The sequence below is a fragment of the Urocampus carinirostris genome, chromosome 14, assembly GCF_059441175.1.
Source record: "Urocampus carinirostris isolate Australia breed hairy pipefish chromosome 14, RoL_Ucar_1.0, whole genome shotgun sequence".
Lineage (NCBI taxonomy): Eukaryota > Metazoa > Chordata > Actinopteri > Syngnathiformes > Syngnathidae > Urocampus > Urocampus carinirostris.
In genome coordinates this window covers 30,475,550-30,498,354 of record NC_142362.1, presented here as the reverse complement: position 1 = coordinate 30,498,354, position 22,805 = coordinate 30,475,550, and the positions used below count along the sequence as shown (strand labels likewise).

The following is a 22,805-nucleotide window of genomic DNA, read 5'->3' as shown; positions in this document are numbered from 1 at the left end:
GCGCGCGCCAAACCGGAAGTAGCAAGCACGTCAGGAGAAATGCATTGTGGGAATGGCGCTTTGTCAACACTGGTGAACTCACCGGCTTAAGTTAACCGATTTAGTCTTGGTGACCTGGCCAACACAAACGGGAAGCATACGCAGTTGATTGTGTGCATTTTTTGCATTGTCTCCCCAGCTACGCGCGTTTTATTGCCAAATCTTGTGACAAAACCCGAAGAGGAGTGGCCAACAAGCTGAACCAAAATGGCCCCAGGAGGGCGTCAGTATCCCAGTTCATAATGATTCACCCTAACTACAGTACAGCTAGGTAGCGAGCGAGCTAACGAGGAACTATCGTTGGAAGGGAAGGAAACGCGCCGGTGACAGTTGAGCATGGCTGAGCATGAGCAACACCCAGAGGATCAGGTATTATAACTTTCAAATATGAAGCGTTTTCTTCCTTTCATTCCTATCTTCTCCAAACTCATGTGGCAGGACAATGAGGTGAAAATTGAGGAGACGAGACTGAGATTCAAGAATGAATTTTTTCAAGGTATGGGAGAGAAGGGTTTTCACATTATTTGACTCGTACTTCTTAGCGAAAATAAACATCAATTTAAATGCCTTGAAATGTAAGACATTTTCATAGTTATGATCCAGATAAGGTTCAATCAGATAACCAAAACAAACACATCCAACATTTGAGGACCAGAACAACAAAGTTGTGACACGTTCCCCAACCTTTTATTTATTCGATTGATTATAATTTTATAGTTTTGCCTTTCACTTTCCGTTGCTGACGTAAATACATGTGGGGGAGTTTCTTATCTTCTTGCTTTACAGTAGGAGCCTCAAATCGCAAATCCATGCAAATGTTATCTTGAAGCATTTGATTGAATACCTTTATACATCATTTACCAAAACACATGTTATTTTAAATTTCAGATTCATCCGCCAAATATGACCAAAGAGATGTGGACCGACTACAGAACGACAACTATACTGTGGAGGGCTACCTGACATGGAGACACTACAATGTTGAAGATGCCTTGAAAATGATCGATGAAAGTTTCCAGTGGAGGAAAGAGTTTGGTGTAAATGGTAGACGTCTATGACCATTTGGAAATTATATGTGAAGTATAACGAAAATGATATAACATAGTGGCTTGGACATACATTGATATGAGAGATGCTGAAGCTCATATCTGCCTGACAATGAGGTTGTTGAAGTGGTTAGGGTTTGTCATATAAGAGCGTGTCTTATTGGAAATGCACACAAGCATGTCATTGTGCATTGAACCCCATGAAGGAGCCAACTCGGACAACAGAAGTCGCTTTTCAAGAATCCTGTGGGTTATCTTTGCTCGGGGGGGTGACGCTTTATTGAATGCAATTTGTCAGTTATGTTAAAAGACTGTGATTAAAAATCATTATCCCATAGAGTGGATGCCATTTCACAGTTGAGTGTGATTTTAGGGTAAAATCCGAAAGTCGCTCTCGATGATCACAAAGACTGCAACTAGTCGGACTAGTTTTAGCTCTTTTACTTTAAAGTATGAGGTTACACACCCCTTCTCAAAACAATATCAGGATTACGATTCAAGTATATATCCATTGAGGCAATCTGTTCAGCATTCCTTACGCAATCTCAGCAATTGTCTAATGAGCGTGTTTTTCTACCTCAGATCTCTCAGAGAGCTCCATTCCCAGGTGGATGTTTGAGACTGGGGCGGTGTTTCTCCATGGATTTGACAAAGAGGGCAACAAGCTGTGTATGTGAGACACCTAAGTGGTCCCCTTTCCGACCTTTTTCGACTAACAAAAATATATCCCATTCCATGCAAATTAGTGGGAAAAAGGTCTTTATCTTTCTGTTCCCAGTCTGGTTTAAGGTAAAGCTGCATGTCAAGGATGCCAAAACCATAATTGACAAGAAGAAGTATGTGGCTTTCTGGCTGGAGCGTAATGTCAAGAAAGAACCTGGGATGCCCTTGACAGTCATTTTTGATATGTCAGAGTCTGGCCTGGCCAACATCGTAAGTTTTGTTATTCAGGTTTATTCAGATTGTAGGAAAACTAGTTGGAACCAGTATCAGGCTACTCAATTGTCATTCCCTGCTCTGTATTCTCAGAGGACTTTTGACTCTTTGGAGATTAAAATAACCATTAAGTCCTGTTGGTCAATTCAAGGGGGCTTTCTACTCCACAAAACTGCCTCACGGAGCCCTCCAGCGAGATACTTGAATTAACAGGCAAGAGATGCACAGAAAGAGAAACATAAGAAATGGCTATAAATCAATCGGAAAAGCAGAGCTCCAGCGTGAGCCGGAGCGTCTCTGTTCAGTATGATCTTGTTAAGGCTGGGTAGTGCGTCGCCCGCATAGCAATGAAGATGCCTGCCAATTACAGAGCTTGGTCAGGGCGCAGGCCTTGCTTCTATTGATAAATCTGTTGCCGTGATGATTGCAGTCAACGTGAAACGCTGAACCAAACATCAGTCAAAGGCTCATCGGTGCTCACTGCTGAGTCGATTATTTCAGGAATTGTTTTTGTAATTAATTGATTTAGTGAGAACAGTCTTTGCAATGTCAGGAGATGAGGAACAGAGTGAAATAGTCAACCCAAATTGAGTTGAGTTTAATTATTATGTAAGTTTTTGGCAATTTTTTTTCCTCTTATTATTTGAGATCAAGACACAATACAGGGTGGAAATAATTGAAACAAAAAAGTTAGAAGGAAAAAAAGGCAAAGCTTATCTAAAATTATGAGTATAATTATAGTCCCGGTATTTCACAAACAAACTTAAGTTTGTTTGGAATTTAGTAGACAAATAATGTCATCATGACTTAATATTAAAATTTTCATTTGGCTAGTCCTTATAATAGTGTGTTTATTTTATCATTACAAGAAAATGTCCATTCCAAAACACTTACAAAAGAGACACAAAATAATGAACTTTTTTTACACTGATATATATTTTGATGCTATTACACACAAAAATGCAATGTCATCACAATGGTTTATACTTTTGAATAAATTGTGATTTTGTTTTGCACAAAATTACTCTTCTCAAACCATTCTTTACTTTAATTATTTGTTTATTAACTAGGTTTGAAATTTCAACATATAAATGTGCGTACATAGTGTATTTAAATGTTTCTACATTGACAGCAATTTAAAAATCTGATTTTGTTACACAAAACAAATACAAATATCTCTGTTGCAGGACATGGACTTTGTGAAGTACGTCATAAATTGTTTCAAAGTTTATTACCCAAAGTTGCTCTGTAAGTATAAAACAGTCAGAAACATGTCTTTAATGGGTTGATTTGTTGTATTGAACTCAGACTAATTTAATGTGTTATTTTAGCCAAGATGATTATCGTGGAGATGCCTTGGATCATGAACGGTGAGAGTGTCTGCCCCCGGCGACTCAGTGATGTTGTGATATGGAATTTTTCCACCCTGAAACCAACCTCTCTTGCACTCATGTAGCCGCGTGGAAGATCGTGAAGACTTGGTTAGGTCCAGACGCCATCAGCAAGCTGAAATTTGCATCTAGAGCTGAACTCCCGTCTTACATTGACCCTGAGTACCTCCCACCACACATGGGTGGAACGGTACGTTCAAGTTTGAATTCTATAAAACAATTTTTGGGTATTTGTGTTTGATTTTTTTCTTCCTTTTTCTAGTTTAGTTTCATGATTCATTAGATAAACCTTTGACCATCTGTTTTCTAAATAATAGGGCAGCCACTAACGACTATTTTAATATTCGACTAGTCAGACTACTGAAGCGATTAGTCGAGCAATCTGATAAAAACAATTTTTTGTTAATCCAATTCAGCATGAAGTTGATTCATTCCATCTGGAAAATGTAGATAAACACAAGAAAAATTGGCACAGTAAAAATACGTCCTTTATTGAACACAATGCAGATTTGTAAAATAATTAAATAAAAAGGCACATATTAAGTCAGACGCTGTTCTCGGTCAGTAGGCACATGAATCCATGAATGAACCTGCGTCAATTTTTTAGGGACAGGCAAAAGAACAATCAAATTGAATTTAAAATCAAGTAAACATTTTTCCTCCTGTAAACCAAGAAAAAGCTCATTATCAGTAATAGAAGAGTAAGTAACACAAATATTATGTGCATTAACGTTTGTCAGGCAATGTCTGGCATAGCGCTCAAGTTCTTTTATAGCAAAATATATGTTAAAAAATGTCCAATACATGTCATCGGCTCGCTACAACGGGTCAGGTGCAATCGACATTTCGTTCTGTGTACATTGTTACACAGAATGACAATACAAGGAAATTATTATTATTATTATTATTATTATCAAAAGCATTTTAGCTTGAAATTTACTTGAATGGTATTGAAGCTAGTCAAACTCTGTTTCGTTCAACTGTCTGATGTGCTCTTCAAATGTTCATGCGTCACCGAGCTATTGCCATGATTCGCAAGGTCTGCTTTGCAAACTTGAAAGCAGTCTTTTTATCCACTGTATCCGGACTAACATGATTCTGAACTTTAGAAGTTTTGGTACGCATGCCATATGTTGACACTGCCATTTCTGTTATCACTCGAGACAGAGATGCTGTTGTGCATTAGTGACTCTCAGCAGAGATTATATTCATGTAAAGAGGCCTCACTTTGTTCACATATTGACAATAGCTATCTGGGCCCGTTCCAGGATTCGTTCAAGTATAGCTACCCTCCACTCCCCGACGACGACTTCCAGACACCCATTGGAGACAATGGACCCATCGTCGGCGAGGACGAGAGCGAGAGCAAAGAGGTGGAGAGCAAAGAGGTGGAGAGCAAAGAGGTGGAGAGCAAAGAGATGGAGAGCAAAGACAGCATGCCAGATAGCAAAGATGGCCTTGATTCCAGCTTCAACTCTGAGGTTGTTGCAAAGCCCAAAAAGGTATATGTGCTCTCTCTTCTCACCTGGCAGCTTTTTGCAAATTGTGACTCCTTGTGGGCTCATGGGCTACTCTTACCAGTTTATTACAGTTCATTTTAAGGAACATGGAAATTAAAAGCTGTGACTTAAGGACAAATTCGAGAAACACTCAAACCATCTGAATTACTGGAGGATAACTTAGTGTTAATGCTGCTTCCCTTAGCCACAGAGTTGAGTTTGTATATGATCGTGTCAATAGAATGTTTTCTTTTTTTAATATTTCCACCATTTTTCTTTCTCGTGATTAAAGGGGGTTTTCAAATGAAAGGGGTCATACTCATCGTTAACAACTAATTGGATAATCTTGTGGTTGAAGGAAATGGACACTGCCCGAGGAAATGCAATATCATATGTGGTGCATAATCTTTCTTCTCTGACATATTCAAAGGGTGAGTCCAGGATTACAGCGTGTAATCTGACTCTCTGTGGAGCTGACTGTAATATTGAGATTTGAAAGCGCCATCACACGAAGGTGACTTTCAACGTCTTAGATTGCGTAAATGTCAAAGCTTCTTTCGCCATCTAATATACGTCCTTGATAGACTAATGTATGTCCACGAAACTAATAACAGGATTAAGAGGAAATGAGTTTTGTCCCCACATCTTTTGTCCAGCTCCTCTGTGTTGTGATTTCAGTACTTCATCATTTTTACAGTTTGTGCTTGAGCTCACAAACCCTCTACATTATCCACACGAAACAGTCAAACCAAGGCACCCAGTCTGTTTGGTTTCTTTCGCAGCCCACTGTATGCAAAATAAGCCTGCATGAAATCGATGCCCCGCAGAAAACTCCTCACGATCAGACACTCATTTGATGTTCTGTTTGCTTTGGGGTTATTTAATGGGGATCAGCATTGAGGGTCACGTCAACTCAGGCTTGACCTACATTAGTAAGAGCCTACAAGCATGTCAACTATTTCTGTTTGCCAACCTTACTTGTGGGTAACTAAGACCGCAGCAGCTGAAGACATCAAATAGCACAATTGTTGTGTTCCATATAAACAAAAGAAAGCATTGTAGTTTAATATCCTGTTGATCATGCACAACAGATTGAGTTAAGCAAAGAAATTCAAATCAGTAGTTCTGAGCCGCATTCAAAAGTATGTGCTGTGAAAACTCCACTTTATAATGATGGCCTCCAACGTTCTTTATTGCTTGGACTTAAAACATAACCCAAGATTTTGGGGAGAGGACCTGTCAACGCTACTTTTACGATCAAAACTTTGAAGCACATTTAAGACAAACGTAAGACCAATTTAAGACAAAGAGTGTGCAGTGCCCAGTCCTCACCCAGATGTTCAGATGTTGAGGCAAAGTTAAAAACAGCTTAGCTTCCACCCTTAATTAGAATGCAACATATTTATTGGCAAGAGCAAAGGTTAGTGACCTTCTGAACGGGTTAAAGTAATGTCACATTTGGGTATTCCTAAATCCCAATCAAGTCTCAAATAATCTCAGATTTGACATATAGTAACAATTAATGGAGATAACAAAACCTATGTTTTGATGACATGGATAGAGAATTGAGAAAACAATTGTAACAGCAGTAAGACCAAGACTTTGAATCCCTCAAGCCAAATCAAGAGTATGACTATAAAAGATTTAAGACCAATGCTTTGAGTGTTTGAATTCCAACTAAGCCTTTGTTCAGAAAAAAAGACTTCAAACTTGATGTATTGAGACATTCATGATTGGAGATTGTTGCTCTCTTTTTAGGTCTTTAGAAAATCCAAAGTCTAGGTTAATTTAGAATTAGTTCCTGGATCTTTCTTCAAAGTGGTTTCAGACCAAAGAAGTGATTTGTTCTCAATTGAATAGTAACCATTATCTTGATTCAATCATATTGAAGTGAAGACTTTAACTGGTACATACAATAGTCAGTGTGACATACCGCAAAAAGGCTGTGTAATTTCAAACGAACAACTCAACAGCCCATCTTGTGACAATTGTTCTGTAAAAGAGGAAAGGCGGGATGTTCAAATAGAATGTGGTGAGTGTGGTGTTGATAAATGAATTAAAAGTCAGTTGGCAATAATGCTACAGAATTACTACAAAACTAAATAGCAAATTTTGGGTTTCAAAACAGGGACCTAATATATTATTTTGTCTTCATTTTGATCAGAAAAAAAATACTATGGAAATACTACAAAAGTACTACTTCTATGATACAAAAATACTATTACAGAAATATTACAACAGAAATACTACCAAAATCAACTTCAGTAACAGTAAAATATTAAAGAAATATTACATAAATACTAGTATGGAAATACTTCAAAATACTTGGACAGAAATACTACTAAAGTACCATTACAGTAATACCGTACTATAATACAAAAACACTGCTATATAAAATATTACGACAGAAATACTACAAAAATACTGCTACAGTAAAACCACATATATATACTACAAAAATGTCCAATGGAAATACTACAAAAACACTGCCGAAATACTACAATATAAAAGTAGATTAAAAATACAACTAGAGTAATACTGCAAAAATGCGGGCCGATTACGCCCCGTAAAACATTCCTATTTTCACATTAGCATGCGAGGGGCATTACTGAGTTGTGTGTTTCACATCAGATTTTGTCTCATTTGCAGATCAATGGTGAAACTAATCCAGTCAGTTGGTTGTTCTTTGGATATTCTGTGTTGGAAATTGCATGACTGGAGGTCTTCTAGTGTTGAACATATTATGTTTTTTTATTATTATTATTTGTTTTAAATACTTTTTACTGCACATTCCATCATAACCGTCAGACTAAAGCCACCAATATATGAGAGTTCAGTTTATTTATCTTTAATTATCTTTAAGACATGGGTGGACCAAAATCTCAGCGTGTTTTGTGTTTCTATTCCACGAGCTCAATGTTTTAATTCAATACATTTGAGAAGTGGACCTTTTTTCTTGAAATGGGTCCTGTCCTGGAATTAGGGAGGGAAGGTGGGTGTTGACGTCAGTTGAGAACCTTTGGACTAGACTGTCTACTGTCTATAATTTGTGTCCAAATACATAAGTTGTTGTAGAACTGAGGAAGTTTCACAAAAACACTTAAACCAACGCATCTGAAGAAGCTCTTGCTGCCACCCGTTCCCTCCTCAAGACGAGACGGCGTGGGTTTCCGACGTCACGGTGCTTGATGACTCGGAAGCTAATTGCCTCTCTCTCTCTTTTGAAACAAGGGCTGGAGGTGGTGATGCAGCGTAGGATCGCTGCACCCACACGGTGGAAGATTTCTGCAGACTCCCAAGACAGGTGCACTCCTGTGGGTGGCATCACTGTGATCCCCTTTGACTCCCATCTTGGATGCGAGAATTCTGCTTTGACCCTTTACATTTCAGTGCTTCACTTTTCTTATGAACCCATGACATTTCTGACTTTTTCTTCATCAAGAGTTTAAGCCAACAAGACTTGAAACCTGAACACTCAAATCAAATAGTCCGATAACATTTCAACCACAAAAAAACTCTTAAATGCACTGAATGAGGTACTGTTCTAGAACAGTAAACCAAGTCCAAAGTTAGGCCTTCCCAAGTGACTTGGAGGCAAAGCCTCCAAAAACACTCCCGAACACTATGAAGAGCACTTATAATGTTGTGCCTTTTCCCTGACTTAAGTACTGTCGACTCACATTTGCTGTATTTCACCCACCTGATACTGTTTCAAGTTTTAAACATTTCAAGCAATCAATATGTGCAAATCATTCACTCAATTTGTAAGTTTTATTTTTACAATTGTGAGTTATTTTCATACTAATAAAAAAGTAATCAGAATTTTAATGGTTTTAACAAATATTGTTGCCATGGTGCCTTTGATCTTAATACTAATGTATTTTGGATTTAGTCTGTAAATTGTATTAACACTGAACTGTGTTGGATAATTTTTTTTTCCTAATTTGTGATGAAATGTATCATAATTGCACTTCCGATAATGAATAAACTAGTTTTTTTCAACAGCTGGTTATCTTGATGCCTTCATTCTTTGCGAAATATTTATGTATACTTCCCCTTGTGAGTCATTCACTTTCCCATCACATACAGACTCCTTTCACCTTTGCTTACCCATCCAAACCACGTGAAAGCAATAAACCCTCCCCTCCCCACTGTCCGCTAACTCCACCTCTCGTATGCACTTTTCCCGTTGCTCCTCATGCAAACATCTCCAAAACGAACATCCTGTCAAAATCTTGCTAGGGGGGAATTTTAGGTGAAAGTGTGTGCAGGCGATGCACTTTTTGCTCTCTCTTTTGCAAGTCACAAGGTTTCCCCTAGTTCCGCAATCCTCTATAGACATGTTTTTTGCTCTATGCTCCCCTTAAATTAGAGCAAGAGTCAAATGCAGTCAAGGGGGTTTTCCATGAAAGTATCACTAATGCAATTATTACACCTCATTATCGTAAAGGTCATCGGATGTAGGCGCCAGGAATCAAACGCTACTACAAAGTGGTTGCTGCTCGTTGCTCTTTTTAATGACGTGTCCATCTTTGCAGGTGAATTTCCTCGAAGACAACGAAAAGGGAGAGAGCCGCACAAAAGGGGCCAGAAAACCTGTGACCACATTTAAAGGCAGCCTGCTGGACATCAGGTACTCCGTTACCAACAATATGTTCCTCAGGATTGCATCCTATTGTAGTAGTTTACCATTAATGGCCGCTACTCTAGCAAATGTAAATCATTTCCCAGTTTGTCATACACTCCAATGAGCACATACATCTTGAACAACAACAACAGCAGGATATATAGATCTGTATGTTATACCCTTCACCGTGCATGAAAGCCAAAGCATCAGATGACACAAATGGTAGACATGATTTAATTTGGCATTGCAAGGAAAATGCAGGGTGACTGAGGACGTTTACAGAAAGCTGTTAAATTGATTTACTGCAGCAATAAGCCATAAACACTTTTTCTGTCAAAATTAACTCAGTGAAGTCAGATATTGTCACATTGAAACTTTAACTCCTACTATGTTTACAAGCAAGAAATAGTCTGATAAAGATAAGAGTATTGCAGATAGTCAAGATTTATAAGGCCATTTAAATGCACACAGAAATCCGAATATGCTCTTATCCCGACGACTAATAGTAGTTAAGGATGTTGGGTTACTCTTTTCATTAATTGAGTTTTCTTTAATGTAAACCCATTGGTTTTATCCATTGCCTTACTTGCATACGCGTTATTTTTTTTCTTTGGCGATTTTTTTTTGTTGCTGGAAAAATCGTTATCTCTGCAGCTAAGCAACAACTCTTGAAACAGGCTTCACAAGATTTTTTATTTTTTTTAATTCATTTTCTTTCATTGTGACAAAAATGCCACAGTCTGGCAAGCAACATAAGAGCACAACTTGTGAACACACGAGATGCAGCAGTAACACAAATCTTTTGAAGCAAGGAGTAAACAACTACGGTGCTTCCATGATTGTGTTGATTGTAATGAATAGAATAACTTAATGTAATTTAACGTCAAACAAAAGTCTATTTGCACAGTGATGTCATTAGCTCCATTTCAGGTTTTTCCCAATGGGGAATACATGTATATGGGATGAATTCTTGTCAGCAGTCATGTAAACATACCCTCTTGCATGAAGTACTAACTATAAATGATGCGGAACTACGATAAGTATTGAAGATACAATGATAGTTGTAATGCTAACCTCTGACAAAGTTCAAATAAGGACAATGAAACAAGATCTGTAAGATTGTACCATTCAAAGATCAAGTTGTCGATTCCCCTCCTGGTAATATTTGAACCCAACTTTATAGCTCTACTGTATAGTTCAATCTAATCATCCCATATTTTCTGACTATTTCAATAACATTTTTATTTAAACACAGCAGTCAGTAAATTGACGTCAGCATTGCTGCACACAGACGCGTTCGTGTTAACTTGCAGACATAGTTGTGGAAATGACATATATTTTATGCTTGGTTATTTGTAAAAGTAAAAAATAAGTTAAAAAAAACTAGAATCTGATCGCAATGCGACCATTGCCTGCATATAAACATTCCCAGTGACAATGTATCGTGCAATCGAGAAATCTAAAGTCACGCAAGCATAATTTTGGCATGATTGTGCAACAGATGTGACACAGAAGGGTTGTCCAGATAATTTTAGGGCTCTGAAGTCCAAAAAGTATGTGGGCTCGCAAAAATGTCAAACAAACTTGTGAAATGGATGCAACCCATTTTTTTTTTCTGAGCTTCAAAATCTAGCCTCGCCACAAAGGTTCAGTCTCATTAAGTTTCGTACCAGAACCAATTCCTGAGTGGGTTGTTGGTTTCCTTTTCTCAGATTTAGTACGGGTCCTTGAAAGTTCTTAAATTTTAACGTTTTGTTTTCAAGGATTTAAATGTGCTTGAATTATGGGTGAAGTGCTTGTAAATAATTGCAATTGTGGCCGTGTTTCTCAACAAGTCTGTTTAAAAATACCGACACTGCTCTCTGGTGGTTTCGCGTTGCCATTGCATTTCTCCTACCCTCGTAATTAACAGCAGCTGACATTAGTTTGTATAGGAGTATCATGTAAAGCATCATCGCTCCCTAAGGGTCGTACCCAATAGGATAGGTGCATACCACATCTAAACGGGTTACTATGAACTGTGTATTTGTGCAAGGATTACGTATCTATTGTGGACATTTACTAGAGGTCAAATAAAAAATCGAGAAAGCATTTTCAAGTGGTAAATTGTCATTAGAAGAATATCCTGCAACTGAAAATGTAAACTACATATTACTGCCATTTTTACACTACACCTATATGGGGATAGATATGTCTCAAGAACATTGACACACGTATTGTTCAGATCAACAAATCTATTTACAATTTACTCCAGATCTAACTATCATATGTCTTGTCAAATGCATGCGCAAGATTAAAAATAGCAGATATATTTGTAGCTCTGCAAAACTGAGGATAGCTAGCGTATGGTACTCTGCATAGTGTAACGCAACAAAGGAGTCAAATAATAATGACAATAATAGTAATTCACACTTTTTTTGCAAATAGCTAGACACCAGCCAATTGATTTTGGGGATGAACATATATAATGTCACACAGAAAGTACCTAATTACGAATTAGTTCCTTAACTTAAGATATTTAGTTCTGTAGTGCTAGCATGTTAGCATTAGCAAAAGTTAACCTAACCACTACAGAAAACAAAGCACATGGGACACACATAGTTCAGAGAAAATGTTTTTTGGGTAAAAACTTGGGAGAGCCCCCATTTTGGCAGCGTTTTCCATATAAGCAGCCAGATCGGGCTCAAGCTCCAACTCCTACTTGCTAACCTCACTTTTGATATGTTTTCATAGCAACATTGTTCTTTTGGGAGCCTTTGTTTGATTTTTTTTTTTTCCCCCGGCTGAAAATTCTATGCATCTCTACTCGACTACCAATTTCCATAGCTAGGTTTTTTGCCCCTATTAATCTGCAATTACGTTATTTATTTGTATTTTCCCCCCCACATATTAAACATATAAATATTTTGAAATAAACCTTCCTGGTTTGTATAAAGTTATTTCACTGGAATATAATATAACTGAATCATTTACTATTATTTTATTTGAAACATGTCAAATGAACCATGAAATTAAAACAATTCCCTTCTGTTAGTGCAAGACAATTTGAAAACATAAAAATTAAGGGCCATACAAATGAACATGACTTAACTTTGCAGAATAATTAGTTAAGGATAATAGTACATAAATAAACAATATTAACTGAAAAATAAGAATAAAGAACTGAATCATCCATTCCCATTTTTTGCACAGTCCCAGTCCTAAGCATGGTTAACTAGTGTTTTATTTTGTGTCTCAATATGTACAATTTAAAAGTCCTTCAAAAGGTTTCAACAAAATTGCCTGCCAGCTACTTGGCAGTACACCAAAACATTGCAACACGCCTCTCAGTATTGCCCAAGACCGGATTTCTACCAAAATAACTGTCTCACTCTTTGATAGGGAACTCCTACATTTGTTCACTAGGTCAGGAGAAGCCTCGTGTTAATTTTTTACATACGGTCACGATTCATTATTGACATGCTGGTACTTTAATAGAACAATTGATTTTCTGCATGAGGGCGAGGGAATTGGGGGCACCACCAATCAATTTTTCATTGAGTCAAAGGGAGTCTCCGCAGTTAATTACTTAGAGAAATCAGCAAGAGGCGGCGTTCACTCATCGATTACCTCTCATAGATCCTAACACTCAATCAAACATGCTATTTTGCCAGAATTTTATGTTACATGGTGCAGAGCGGTGTATGTGTGCAGCTTTAAATTGTTGGTTTTGTCTGCACTGCAAAATAAAGTTGACAAATAATTTTGCTCACCTTGAGTTTTATTGTTCATATGTTACATTTTTTAATTTTTTTACAGTATTGTTTTTCTCAAATATTTACCTGGTATTTTTGTAGTGTTTGGTCGCAATTATTGAATTTGTTTTTATTGTAAATTAAGGAAACTAATACACAAGTAAAAACATCATAATTTTGCATAGGAAATTTTACAAATAAAAAAAAATAAAAATCAGCCCACTTTTATCGTAAATTTTGTACTCACGTTTACCTCATTATTTTTGGTGCTTCCTGTAAAACCCACGCCCCCTCTCTACTTGCAACGGGTAACACACAGCCAAATATAAACTGACCCCCTGAATTGAGTGTTTTATTTTATTGGTGTGAATACGTCTTAGATGCCAGTATAGACTGTCTCCATGACGAGAAATTCAGCACTCTCATACTCTGCGCTTGAAACGCCGCCACCGTAAATGTATTCTGTTGTACTTTGTGGGTAAATATAAACATGCCCACCCCTGATACGCGTTGCTGGCGGATTGAGAATTAGTGTATCAAACCGTGAGCGAAAGAGCAATAGTTAACGATCAAGGACGTGGTATTTCATAATCCATTTTTATTGATTAACGGAGTAACGCAACATGTTGTAACGACAGTCGGTTACAGAACTGTATTAAAAACGCGTTATAGTACTCCTTACCGAGAAAAGTAATTGCGTTCCAGGAACACGATCTCTTGTAACATGCTAGTCCCAACACCGCTAGTGTGTGTTTCTAACAAGTGTATATATTTGTCCGAGCACACAGTCAAGGTCTATTTCAATGCTCGTGGCCGCATGAAAGCTCAAGGCTGCGAAAGCTGCCGTACATGGAACTTATCTCTAACTGTTACAATGTTTCTGAGCTGCTTACTTTTGAATTCAAGGCCGGGGGCTTCCCCGGAGAAAGCGAGACGGGGGATGCTTTGATTGCTCAAGCGTGAGTAAACTCTGACATCCGCTTCTCGTACTGTGGGCAAATAACACACATATATGAAAAAAAAAATAAATATACAGAAAAGCAGTTTTTATCTCATTAAATGCACCAACACTTCCTTGACAAAAGCCAGGGAGTGTATTTGATTTATTTTCCCCCTGCAGAGTGCAGTAAGTGTTTTATAACGCAGTGCGAGTGTAAGATAATGGCAGTGTGGGCGTCTTGTCACAGATGTTCCCCAATGAACTCTTTCCTGTTTCCATGGGATAATGGAGGGTAATTCCCGTTAGGGCGTTTTCCGACACAGCCTGAAGAAGAGGTGCACGAGTGGGTTGCTGTTGTTTACATTTATTGAATAAGATTGTGGCTTTGAGGCAAGCAATATTTCCGTGAAGATTCTTGTTATACACGCAATTTAAGTTGAAATTTGTTGGATTTGTAAGCAAAAAGTACAAGGCCAATTTCCTTCACTCGACTGGCATTTCTACAACTAAATGGTTTTGAAATCGACGAAGAAAGACTTTTTTTAGGGGGACTTGGAAATTTGCTTCTGTCCCCCAAAAATGCAAAAAACAGTCATGCAATGAACATGACCACAATCTTTATGAGTATTGTTCTACAGGAAAATAAACTTCCAAGTCTAAATCTTTTAAACTGTGATCTGTCATTTGGTGCATAATTTGGAAAGAAATTTCAAGGTTTAAACACTTTGAAATATCATTTTCACCTTGTGAAATGCCCAAAAAGCCAAGGAAAATTAGAACCGCTTTTGCTCTGTTTGCTGATAATCTTGTTCATTTGAAGTATTATTTTGACTTTTCCCAATCTATTAAAATAGTTTTTTGTTCCCATAATTTTATTCTCCATTCATTTTCTATTTTTTTTTACTTTATACTTTCTGTACTTTTTGCAGTGTGAGACCGCACAGATTTAAGAAACTTAATGAAAGTAATGTTAAAAATATAGTAAATGATAATATTTAAAATAAATGAAATTATCTATCATTGGAATAATTTTTGCATCATAGTGCTGCAAATAATCCGCTAAATTTAAATTGCCTTTATTTTATAGTATAATGCAAATGATTCCACCCTTGATGGTGATTTGAATGTAATGCAAACACTACATTTTAAAGCGTTCAATCGTTGAAAGATGTTTGCTGGTGCTTGTTGGACAACAACCATGCAATTTTCTGAAAATCTTTGCACTATTTCTGAATTGTATGCTCCATGAAGCATTGCTGACGCTTATCTTTCAACATAAGTGCATTCGTAAAGTATATCTGTTTTAATTGAGCTCAATTGCCTTGTACTTTTTACTGTACTTGCCATATTACTTTTTTATCATAATTTCTGATACTATATGCTTATGAATAGTGATGCAATAGTGAGGCAATGTGACAATGCTGGCATAATATAATAGAACTCATCTTCTGTTGTAAGTCAGCAGGACCTGTATTAAATTCCCATGAATACAACCTAACACAATCAGCTTTTTTTCCGATTTGTATTTATGTGATGCAAATTCATGTCCTATAGCCCAGCAGAAGAGCTCAGTTTTGGTTGTGGGGATACAGAGAAGAAAAGCCTCATCATCCTGAGCAATGTGACAAAAAACCCGTTGGCTTTTAAGGTGAGCGCCCACCACTCACAGATTTCTATTTTGAAAATGGAGTTCGGTGAATTGAGGTTAATCGAAGGCATTTTTAAACACGCATTGTAAGCATATTTGCAGAGACTGACGCACACATTGGGAAATTTTGCCGGTCTGTCATTCATAAGCTGGTCCACCCGTCTGTCAGCCTCACTCAGCAATATTTCAAGACCACCTCCGCCATTGCTGAGTTCGTTTTTCACCATTTAAGTTTGTTTGTTACTGCTATTTTTGGACGGATAGTTCATCTTTTTCCATCCTCCTTCTCTTACTCCATCTTAAATCAAACAAATTCACAGCAACTCACTTCCATAAAAGCTTATAATTTACACTGCCAAAAAAAATAACCTAAAGTTTTTAATGCCCCATCAGAAGATTACTGCACATTTTAAGATTTAGGGTTGCCATTTTACTAAAGTTGTGAAGTATTAATACTACATCTATAGAATAATAATGCCTCAAATGAGCAAAAATGCACATTTTGGGTAGTTTTGTTACCCTTGGAAAGTACGTTTTGCCATTTTAAGGACTGTTACCTATCGTAAAATACAAAAACCAGCACTTATAATGAGCATGATGTTCTAGAAATGAGGAAGAATGTTTTGTATGCTGATAAATGTTACGAAATGATCTGCATTTATATAGCACTTTTCAAGTCAATGACTTCCCAAAGCGCTTTACAATGTGCTCCACATTTCCCAATAGCGGCCTTGCAGCCATGTAAGGCGCTAACCTGCTTATTGGGGGTATTAGTGGTTCAGTGTCTTACCCAAGGACATTTCGACATGTAACACGGACGAGCCGGGATTCGGGATTCGAACTGGGATCATACTAATAGTGCAAAGATTTTCAGAAAATTCCATGGTTGTTGTCCAACGGCAGTAGCTCAGGAGGTAGAGCGGAGGTTAAAACATAACATTTTTAGTCTGGTAGATTTGCACTCTTATGGTAAACTTATTTCCCTTTTTTACCAATCTGAGCTTGTCACCAGTCTCCACAAAGATCCTTTATTGAAAACAAGAGGGTCCACAAACATACACCAGATACGGATTCAGGTTTCTGTAATGGATTTGTTTGCCATTCTTTTTCCTTTTGTGTTGTTGTGTGCTTTGTGTCACAGTTGTGTGTTGTATTGTTGTTGCTCCTTTGTGTTTTGAATTGTATTGTCTTTTCTTGAACTTAGTATGATTTGTGTGGTTGTGTTGTTTTATTTTGTATTAGTGTGGGTTAATAGTAATAAATTGACATAAAGCTTGTCAGTGCTGAAAGAAAGCTAACGCTGATTAGCCTTTTTTGCACATAAAAAGATCAAAATATCTCAAACAACAGTCAGGTAAATTGATTTTGTAAATAATATACTTTTGCAACAACTTTCATGTATTTTAAAACTATGATATATTATTGCTTCAATTAGTGATTGCCCTATAAATTAGATAGGCGCCGTAAAAAAAAAATCGGGGCCGAAACCGAAAATGTTATACACTTGGCCAAAAACCGAAAATGAAACACCTGGAAGAAATTAAATACTTATTTTTCACTGACTTGTCAAAAAAGGTACCACTTAAAATTCTAAGTAGTACTTAGTAATGTATCTGTCAGTTCAGTGTTTCATTCATCAAATTCTCATAAAACAACATAAGAAGGGATTTAAGTGCTTACACAATGCATTCAGACATCAGTGATAGAGTAAAACTTTTCAAAAATGAAAAATGAAAATAATATATGCGGGTTCTTAAACTTGAGTGAATTGGCTGTATAAAATAAAAAATAAATTGCTTGTAGCTGCTGCACTTAACAATGTCACTCTTTTTTTTTTTTCTTCTTTTTTTTTTTTTTTTACACTAACCAGTAATATTTTTCGGGTATTTTAGCTTTTAAAAGTCTGAAGAGTGAATGCTTACCAAAATAAAACTGATGATAGAAAAAAATGAGTCGCTCTTGCGCCTATTTGCCAAAATAAAATAAGAACAGAAAATTAAACATTCGCCATCTCCAGGTTAGTGCCATCCAATCAACTTCAGGGACTTATCTCATGTCACACACAAAGAACGTGTTTACATATTAAAATGGCTCCACCGTAGTAAGTTAGTCCTGTAGTGTTGGAATGTAAACATAAGACAAAGTCTGGCTAACAGAATAAGCAGAAGGTATAAGCTTGTCAGCACTCCCGTTTTGACCAACTCCTTCCTTCTCATCTGCAAGATAAAGAAATGGGCAGCCATGTTGTGCAACAACTTCAGGATACCCTCACATTTTCAAAAAAGTTTGCATTCTAGTTATATTCCTGTACAGAAGGGTTGTCAAAGTCAAACAGATGGAAGGTACAAATGAAAAAATATGCTACAAGCCAAGGATCAGACTGATAGAATGTTGAACAATTTTAAAATGTCACAAATAATCTAGTGCAGTGTTTCTCAACGGTAGCTCCCTACCCAAAATTGTGTCGCAAACCTGTTTTCAGTAGGTCGCAGGCCTTTGCCTTTTCAAAATAATGCTAAGATAAAAAATAACTGAGGGTCAATCTACCTGATTGTTGACAGCAAGTTTGTTTATATTCGTTGAGACCGCAGATGCAGCAAATAATACATGAGATATGGATTTTATTATCTTGAAGAGTAAACTAGTGAAGTAAAGTGTTTTGGATTTCATTTTGAATACAGCTAATTAAGTAATAAGAGGAATCTTTTTAAAGTTGCTATTCTTTTGTGAGTCATTTTTTAAAGTTTTGAGTATATTCCACTTTTACAACCCTTTTATTCAATACATTTGAGAAGTATTGTACACTATAACGTCCACCGCATTACAAGGTGCATCTCCAAAAATAGTATTTTGTCGTATACTTTTCATATGTTGGTTGGACCGGACTGTAAGGTGCATGAAATTGGGACTTCAGTGTGTAACCGTTGGGCTTTTCTAACACTTTCGGTGTTTTGCCACAATTAATAATTCAATAAGTGTAGCTTACCAAAATAGCAAAATATTTTGTGCTACGGGAATCGAACAAACACAGTAACGCACACTTATAAATACTGTATGCATGTCACACGAATAAATACTGTATGCATTTCCAACCTTACCCAACGTATTTTGTATTTTATAAATTGCATCAGGTTATACGGCTCAATTTAAAATTTCAGGCCAATTTGGGCTTTTCAGGTGTCCCCAGCCCTTTGAGACTCTTTGTGAATAAGGGCTATACAAATAAAAATTACTTGACTTGACCTTATAGTCCAGAAAATACGATAAAATGTTTCTTCTTGATTTGGATCACTTTTTATAGTTATGGTTGTATGGTGTGTCCTGAATTCAGATCAGTTAAGAACCCTTGGTTTAATAAACTTAATTGAACCTACTGAAAAGTTAACAAATATATTACATCATGATCAGATAAATAAAGCAATATTTTTTATGGCTGTGTGAGTAATCTTTAATATCAACGGGCACATATGACAGATTTTCTTGACATAAAAGTCCCCATAAAATGAACATTAAATGAAAGTAGCCAGTGTTATTCAGGCACTAACAATAGCCTATATTTTCGCAAAAGTGGGCTAAAATCTCATATTAAAAAATAGCCATTTTCTATCATTCACCAAACCACAATAAAATAAAGTGCAAAGAGAAGTAACGTACAGTAAAGTCAATTTTATTGTCAATTCTGCAGCATAGACAGAGAATTGAAATAACGTAACTCTCAAACCAACGTGTCTAGCAGATAAAAACACCCACTACGCTAGGACACACTACACTAAGACACGCAAGTCGACAGTACAACACAAATTCACTACGACTCCAGGTGTATGATTGAGTAATGAATTAAGAAAACCTTCTCAGGGGCTGAATGTGGCCTGTGGTTTTTGACTTTGTCATGCACTGTGCAGGTTCGGACAACAGCGCCAGAAAAGTACAGGGTGAAGCCGAGCAGCAGCACCTGCGAGCCCGGCGCCTCCATCGACATCGTGGTGTCTCTGCACGGAGGTATCGTAATCCCTCAGTTATTGCGCAGCACCCCCCGGCGAAAAGTGAAATCTGCAAAGTTGCGTCACACCTTCATAAGAGCCCCCAAGGGGCAAACTTACCTCGAGATGACTTCCTTACTGACTGAGAGTATACGACTGTAACAAAGTAATAATTACAGATCTACGAATGAATGAGTGGTCTTTGTTGAAATCATGGTGAAGTACAACGACACTGGGGGGCTTCTCCTTTCAGAGTAAGAAAGCGATTTAGAGAGTAGCTGGCTAGCTGCGCTCTAGCATTAGTTAACCGCGCCTTCAGCCAGGTCTCTGCAATGTTTGAAATACAATGAAGCGTTTTCCAACGAGTTGTAGCTACAGGTCATCCGTTTCATGGGTAATGGATCTGGTGTTGTTGAGATACTGGCTTGGCAGGGGTAGCTTTTGAGTTGAGATGTGTTACCTAACCTAACAACAGTAGCCTGGACATGCGCCTTTGCTATAGATTTCTCGTCCTCAGTCTCTTAACAGACCTGATAACAATTCATCAATTACAGCTGGTGATCACCATTTCTATGCGGTCTTCTAACTTTCCTCAGATGAATTTATGAATTTCTTTTTAATGTAACAAGCTGATAAAAGCTATCTGGTGCTTTTCTCCACTGTTTGTTTTTGGGGCCACTTGTTTGACTGACAGCATACAAAAGCCTGTCACAGTCACACACACAGACGGTCACGCCCACCCAACACTTGCACATACTACATTCCATTCGTGATAGCATTGGCTTTGTGCTAACAATTCCATTCAATTCAAAATCTGCGAAGCAGTTAACCAGCGAAGTAGCAATGGGTTCTCTGTATTTCCGTCACTCTCTAATCGATCTTATCGGCCGCCCTTTCAAAGCGTCTGCCAGTTTTGTTCAGTGAACAAAACTTAAGTGAGGACATCTCCCGTGGCGCCAGCCATCAGCGGCAGAACCTCGTGTTGTTTTGAGTGTTGGGCCCTCGGCGGCATAAAAGACATGGTCCGCCTCTTAAGATGTTGCTTCACGCTTGACAGATCTGCTCTGGTCTTGGCACAGGGTCTCAGGCATCGCCCCAGGATCGCTTCCTGGTGATGGCTGCAGAGATGGACAACGTGGGGGGTCAAGAACTCGCTCAGTTCTGGAAAGAAGTGCAAAAGCAGAAAATAATGGAGCACAGGTATTTTGGAGACTCATCGTTGGTTCTGTTCGTTCACTCAATTATTTTGTTTTTGTTCTTTTAAAACAACTGCAGGTTACGCTGCCATGTTGTAGAGAGCACCAAACCAGCAGCAATCCTTCAGCGGGAATTTGACTGTTCGGAAAACGGCAAGGATATCAAGACAGCGGTAAATACACAAAACACAAGTAACACTTATTCAGGTACCAAATGCACCAGCACACTGGTCCCCAAACGTTTCGGTACTACGGACCAGTATAATATCTGGCAATATTCTCGCAACCCGGCCCAATGATAACATTAGGGATAATAACAATAGCAATTGCAATAATGATAAACTCAAATCCACTGTGTAATCACTGGACCTCTAGAGATATAGATGACATAGGAAAAAGCATTAGGTTTTATCTCATTATCACACTATTTTTAGTAATTTGGGGGATTAGTGCACTTTATAATCCTGAGTAATTATAGCCTTTAAAATATGATCTTAATCATCGTAAAAAGATAAGCTATCGTTTCGCATCTTTGACTTCAAATGGAGACCGTAAACATACTTTCCTCATTGCAGGAAGTTGAGAAAACGATGCTTACCAGCATTCCAAAACGTGACTCTTTTGTTTATATTTTCATAGCTTGTTCCACAGATAAGCTACCAAGCACCTGGTGACACCTTAGTAAGTATCGAAGGCTTTCCTTTGCTTTTCTGGGAAAACATTGTCCGTTCCATTGTCACCATTCACTTTTAAGCTTAGGGTGTAGACAGTGTGCCTGGACATCTTTGTAAATATAATTTATACTTCTCAATATCAGGGCTGAAGGTCGGGCCCTTGAGTCTCTGTACTCTGCACAATTTGGCCCTTTTTCACATCAAGGACTTGAGTCTAAATGCAAAGTGGCATTCAGTCTACTGCTTTTCCAAACGTGGTTCTGCTAAACTCTTAGCTCTACTAACCAACACGTTCCTTTTAAAATCGGCATCACCTCAACTTCAGAGGATTTCGACAAATTCGGGGGACAATTTATTTTTAACATTTTCCATGCTGCTTATGTGTCTAGGTTTGAGTGGGTTTCTGTTTCAAAAGCTTTCTTCAGTCTATAAGGAAAAGCTGCTTCAACCTTGCCGTTTTTTACAACTTTCAGGGAATTTGACTTAACATCTTCGCTGGTACCTTTTCCCTGTTACTCACATTCTACTAAAACCTGTTAATCTTTCTTTTGTTCTCTTTTGCCACCAGCTGATGCGATTGGCAGCCTCCAACTCCCGACTGGAGCAAAGCGTGAGCAGGTGTTTGTGGGTCCAGAAGGTTCTCGTCTGCTTTGTCCTGATCCTTCTGGTGCTCAATCTGTACTGCATCAAACTGCTGACGACTGACCCGAAGCTATCTTGACACTGCAAGTTGACCCAATAAACCCCTTGAAAGCTTTCTGGCGCCAAATCGAAAAAAGGCATTTTGTGCTTTTAACAGCTTTGCAGCATCTTTTTGAAACAAGAAAATATTTATTACCCAAAAAAATGGAAGAATATTTTATTTTTGTCATATTGTACAATATTTTATATGATACCCTGTTGTAGATATGAAAATAAATGAATTTTTCCCAGTGTTGGCAAAGGTCATATTTGCAGAGAATCTTATGCAGGAGGAGGGGAGTGGGAGCTCATATTTACTATTTTGACTCAACCCACAATAGTAAAATTAAATTCTTTACACAACCAACAATGGGAGTGAATTAGTGAGAAAAATACTCAGCAAATGCACTAAGA

General features: G+C 37.7%; 1 protein-coding gene across 2 annotated transcripts; it reads left to right on the top strand.

Annotated features, from left to right (window-relative positions):
• Positions 1–4: 4 nt before the first annotated feature.
• mospd2 (motile sperm domain containing 2) lies at positions 5–22,645 on the top strand. Of its 2 annotated transcripts, XM_088352328.1 has the most exons (16): positions 5–408; positions 478–535; positions 928–1,083; positions 1,668–1,754; positions 1,864–2,018; positions 3,209–3,269; positions 3,353–3,391; positions 3,478–3,602; positions 4,681–4,914; positions 9,450–9,544; positions 15,767–15,860; positions 19,763–19,859; positions 20,920–21,040; positions 21,116–21,209; positions 21,676–21,717; positions 22,279–22,645. In XM_088352328.1, the coding sequence occupies exons 1-16, from the start codon at positions 376–378 to the stop codon at positions 22,429–22,431; spliced, it is 1,644 nt and encodes a 547-aa protein (XP_088208454.1). In that variant the 5' UTR covers positions 5–375; the 3' UTR covers positions 22,432–22,645. The 2 variants fall into 2 exon arrangements, with proteins under 2 accessions (XP_088208454.1, XP_088208455.1); XM_088352329.1 differs by lacking the exon at positions 21,676–21,717 and having other exon boundaries at positions 7–408.
• The last annotated feature ends 160 nt before the right edge of the window (positions 22,646–22,805 follow it).

What these genes read in the sequence shown, in the direction of transcription:
- mospd2 (XM_088352328.1), top strand. Translation starts at nt 376, where the DNA reads ATGGCTGAGCATGAGCAACACCCAGAGGATCAG. An exon ending in CAAGAATGAATTTTTTCAAG is followed by an intron (nt 536 to 927) that starts GTATGGGAGAGA and finishes TTTAAATTTCAG; the next exon opens with ATTCATCCGCCAAATATGAC. An exon ending in GGCAGCCTGCTGGACATCAG is followed by an intron (nt 9,545 to 15,766) that starts GTACTCCGTTAC and finishes CATGTCCTATAG; the next exon opens with CCCAGCAGAAGAGCTCAGTT.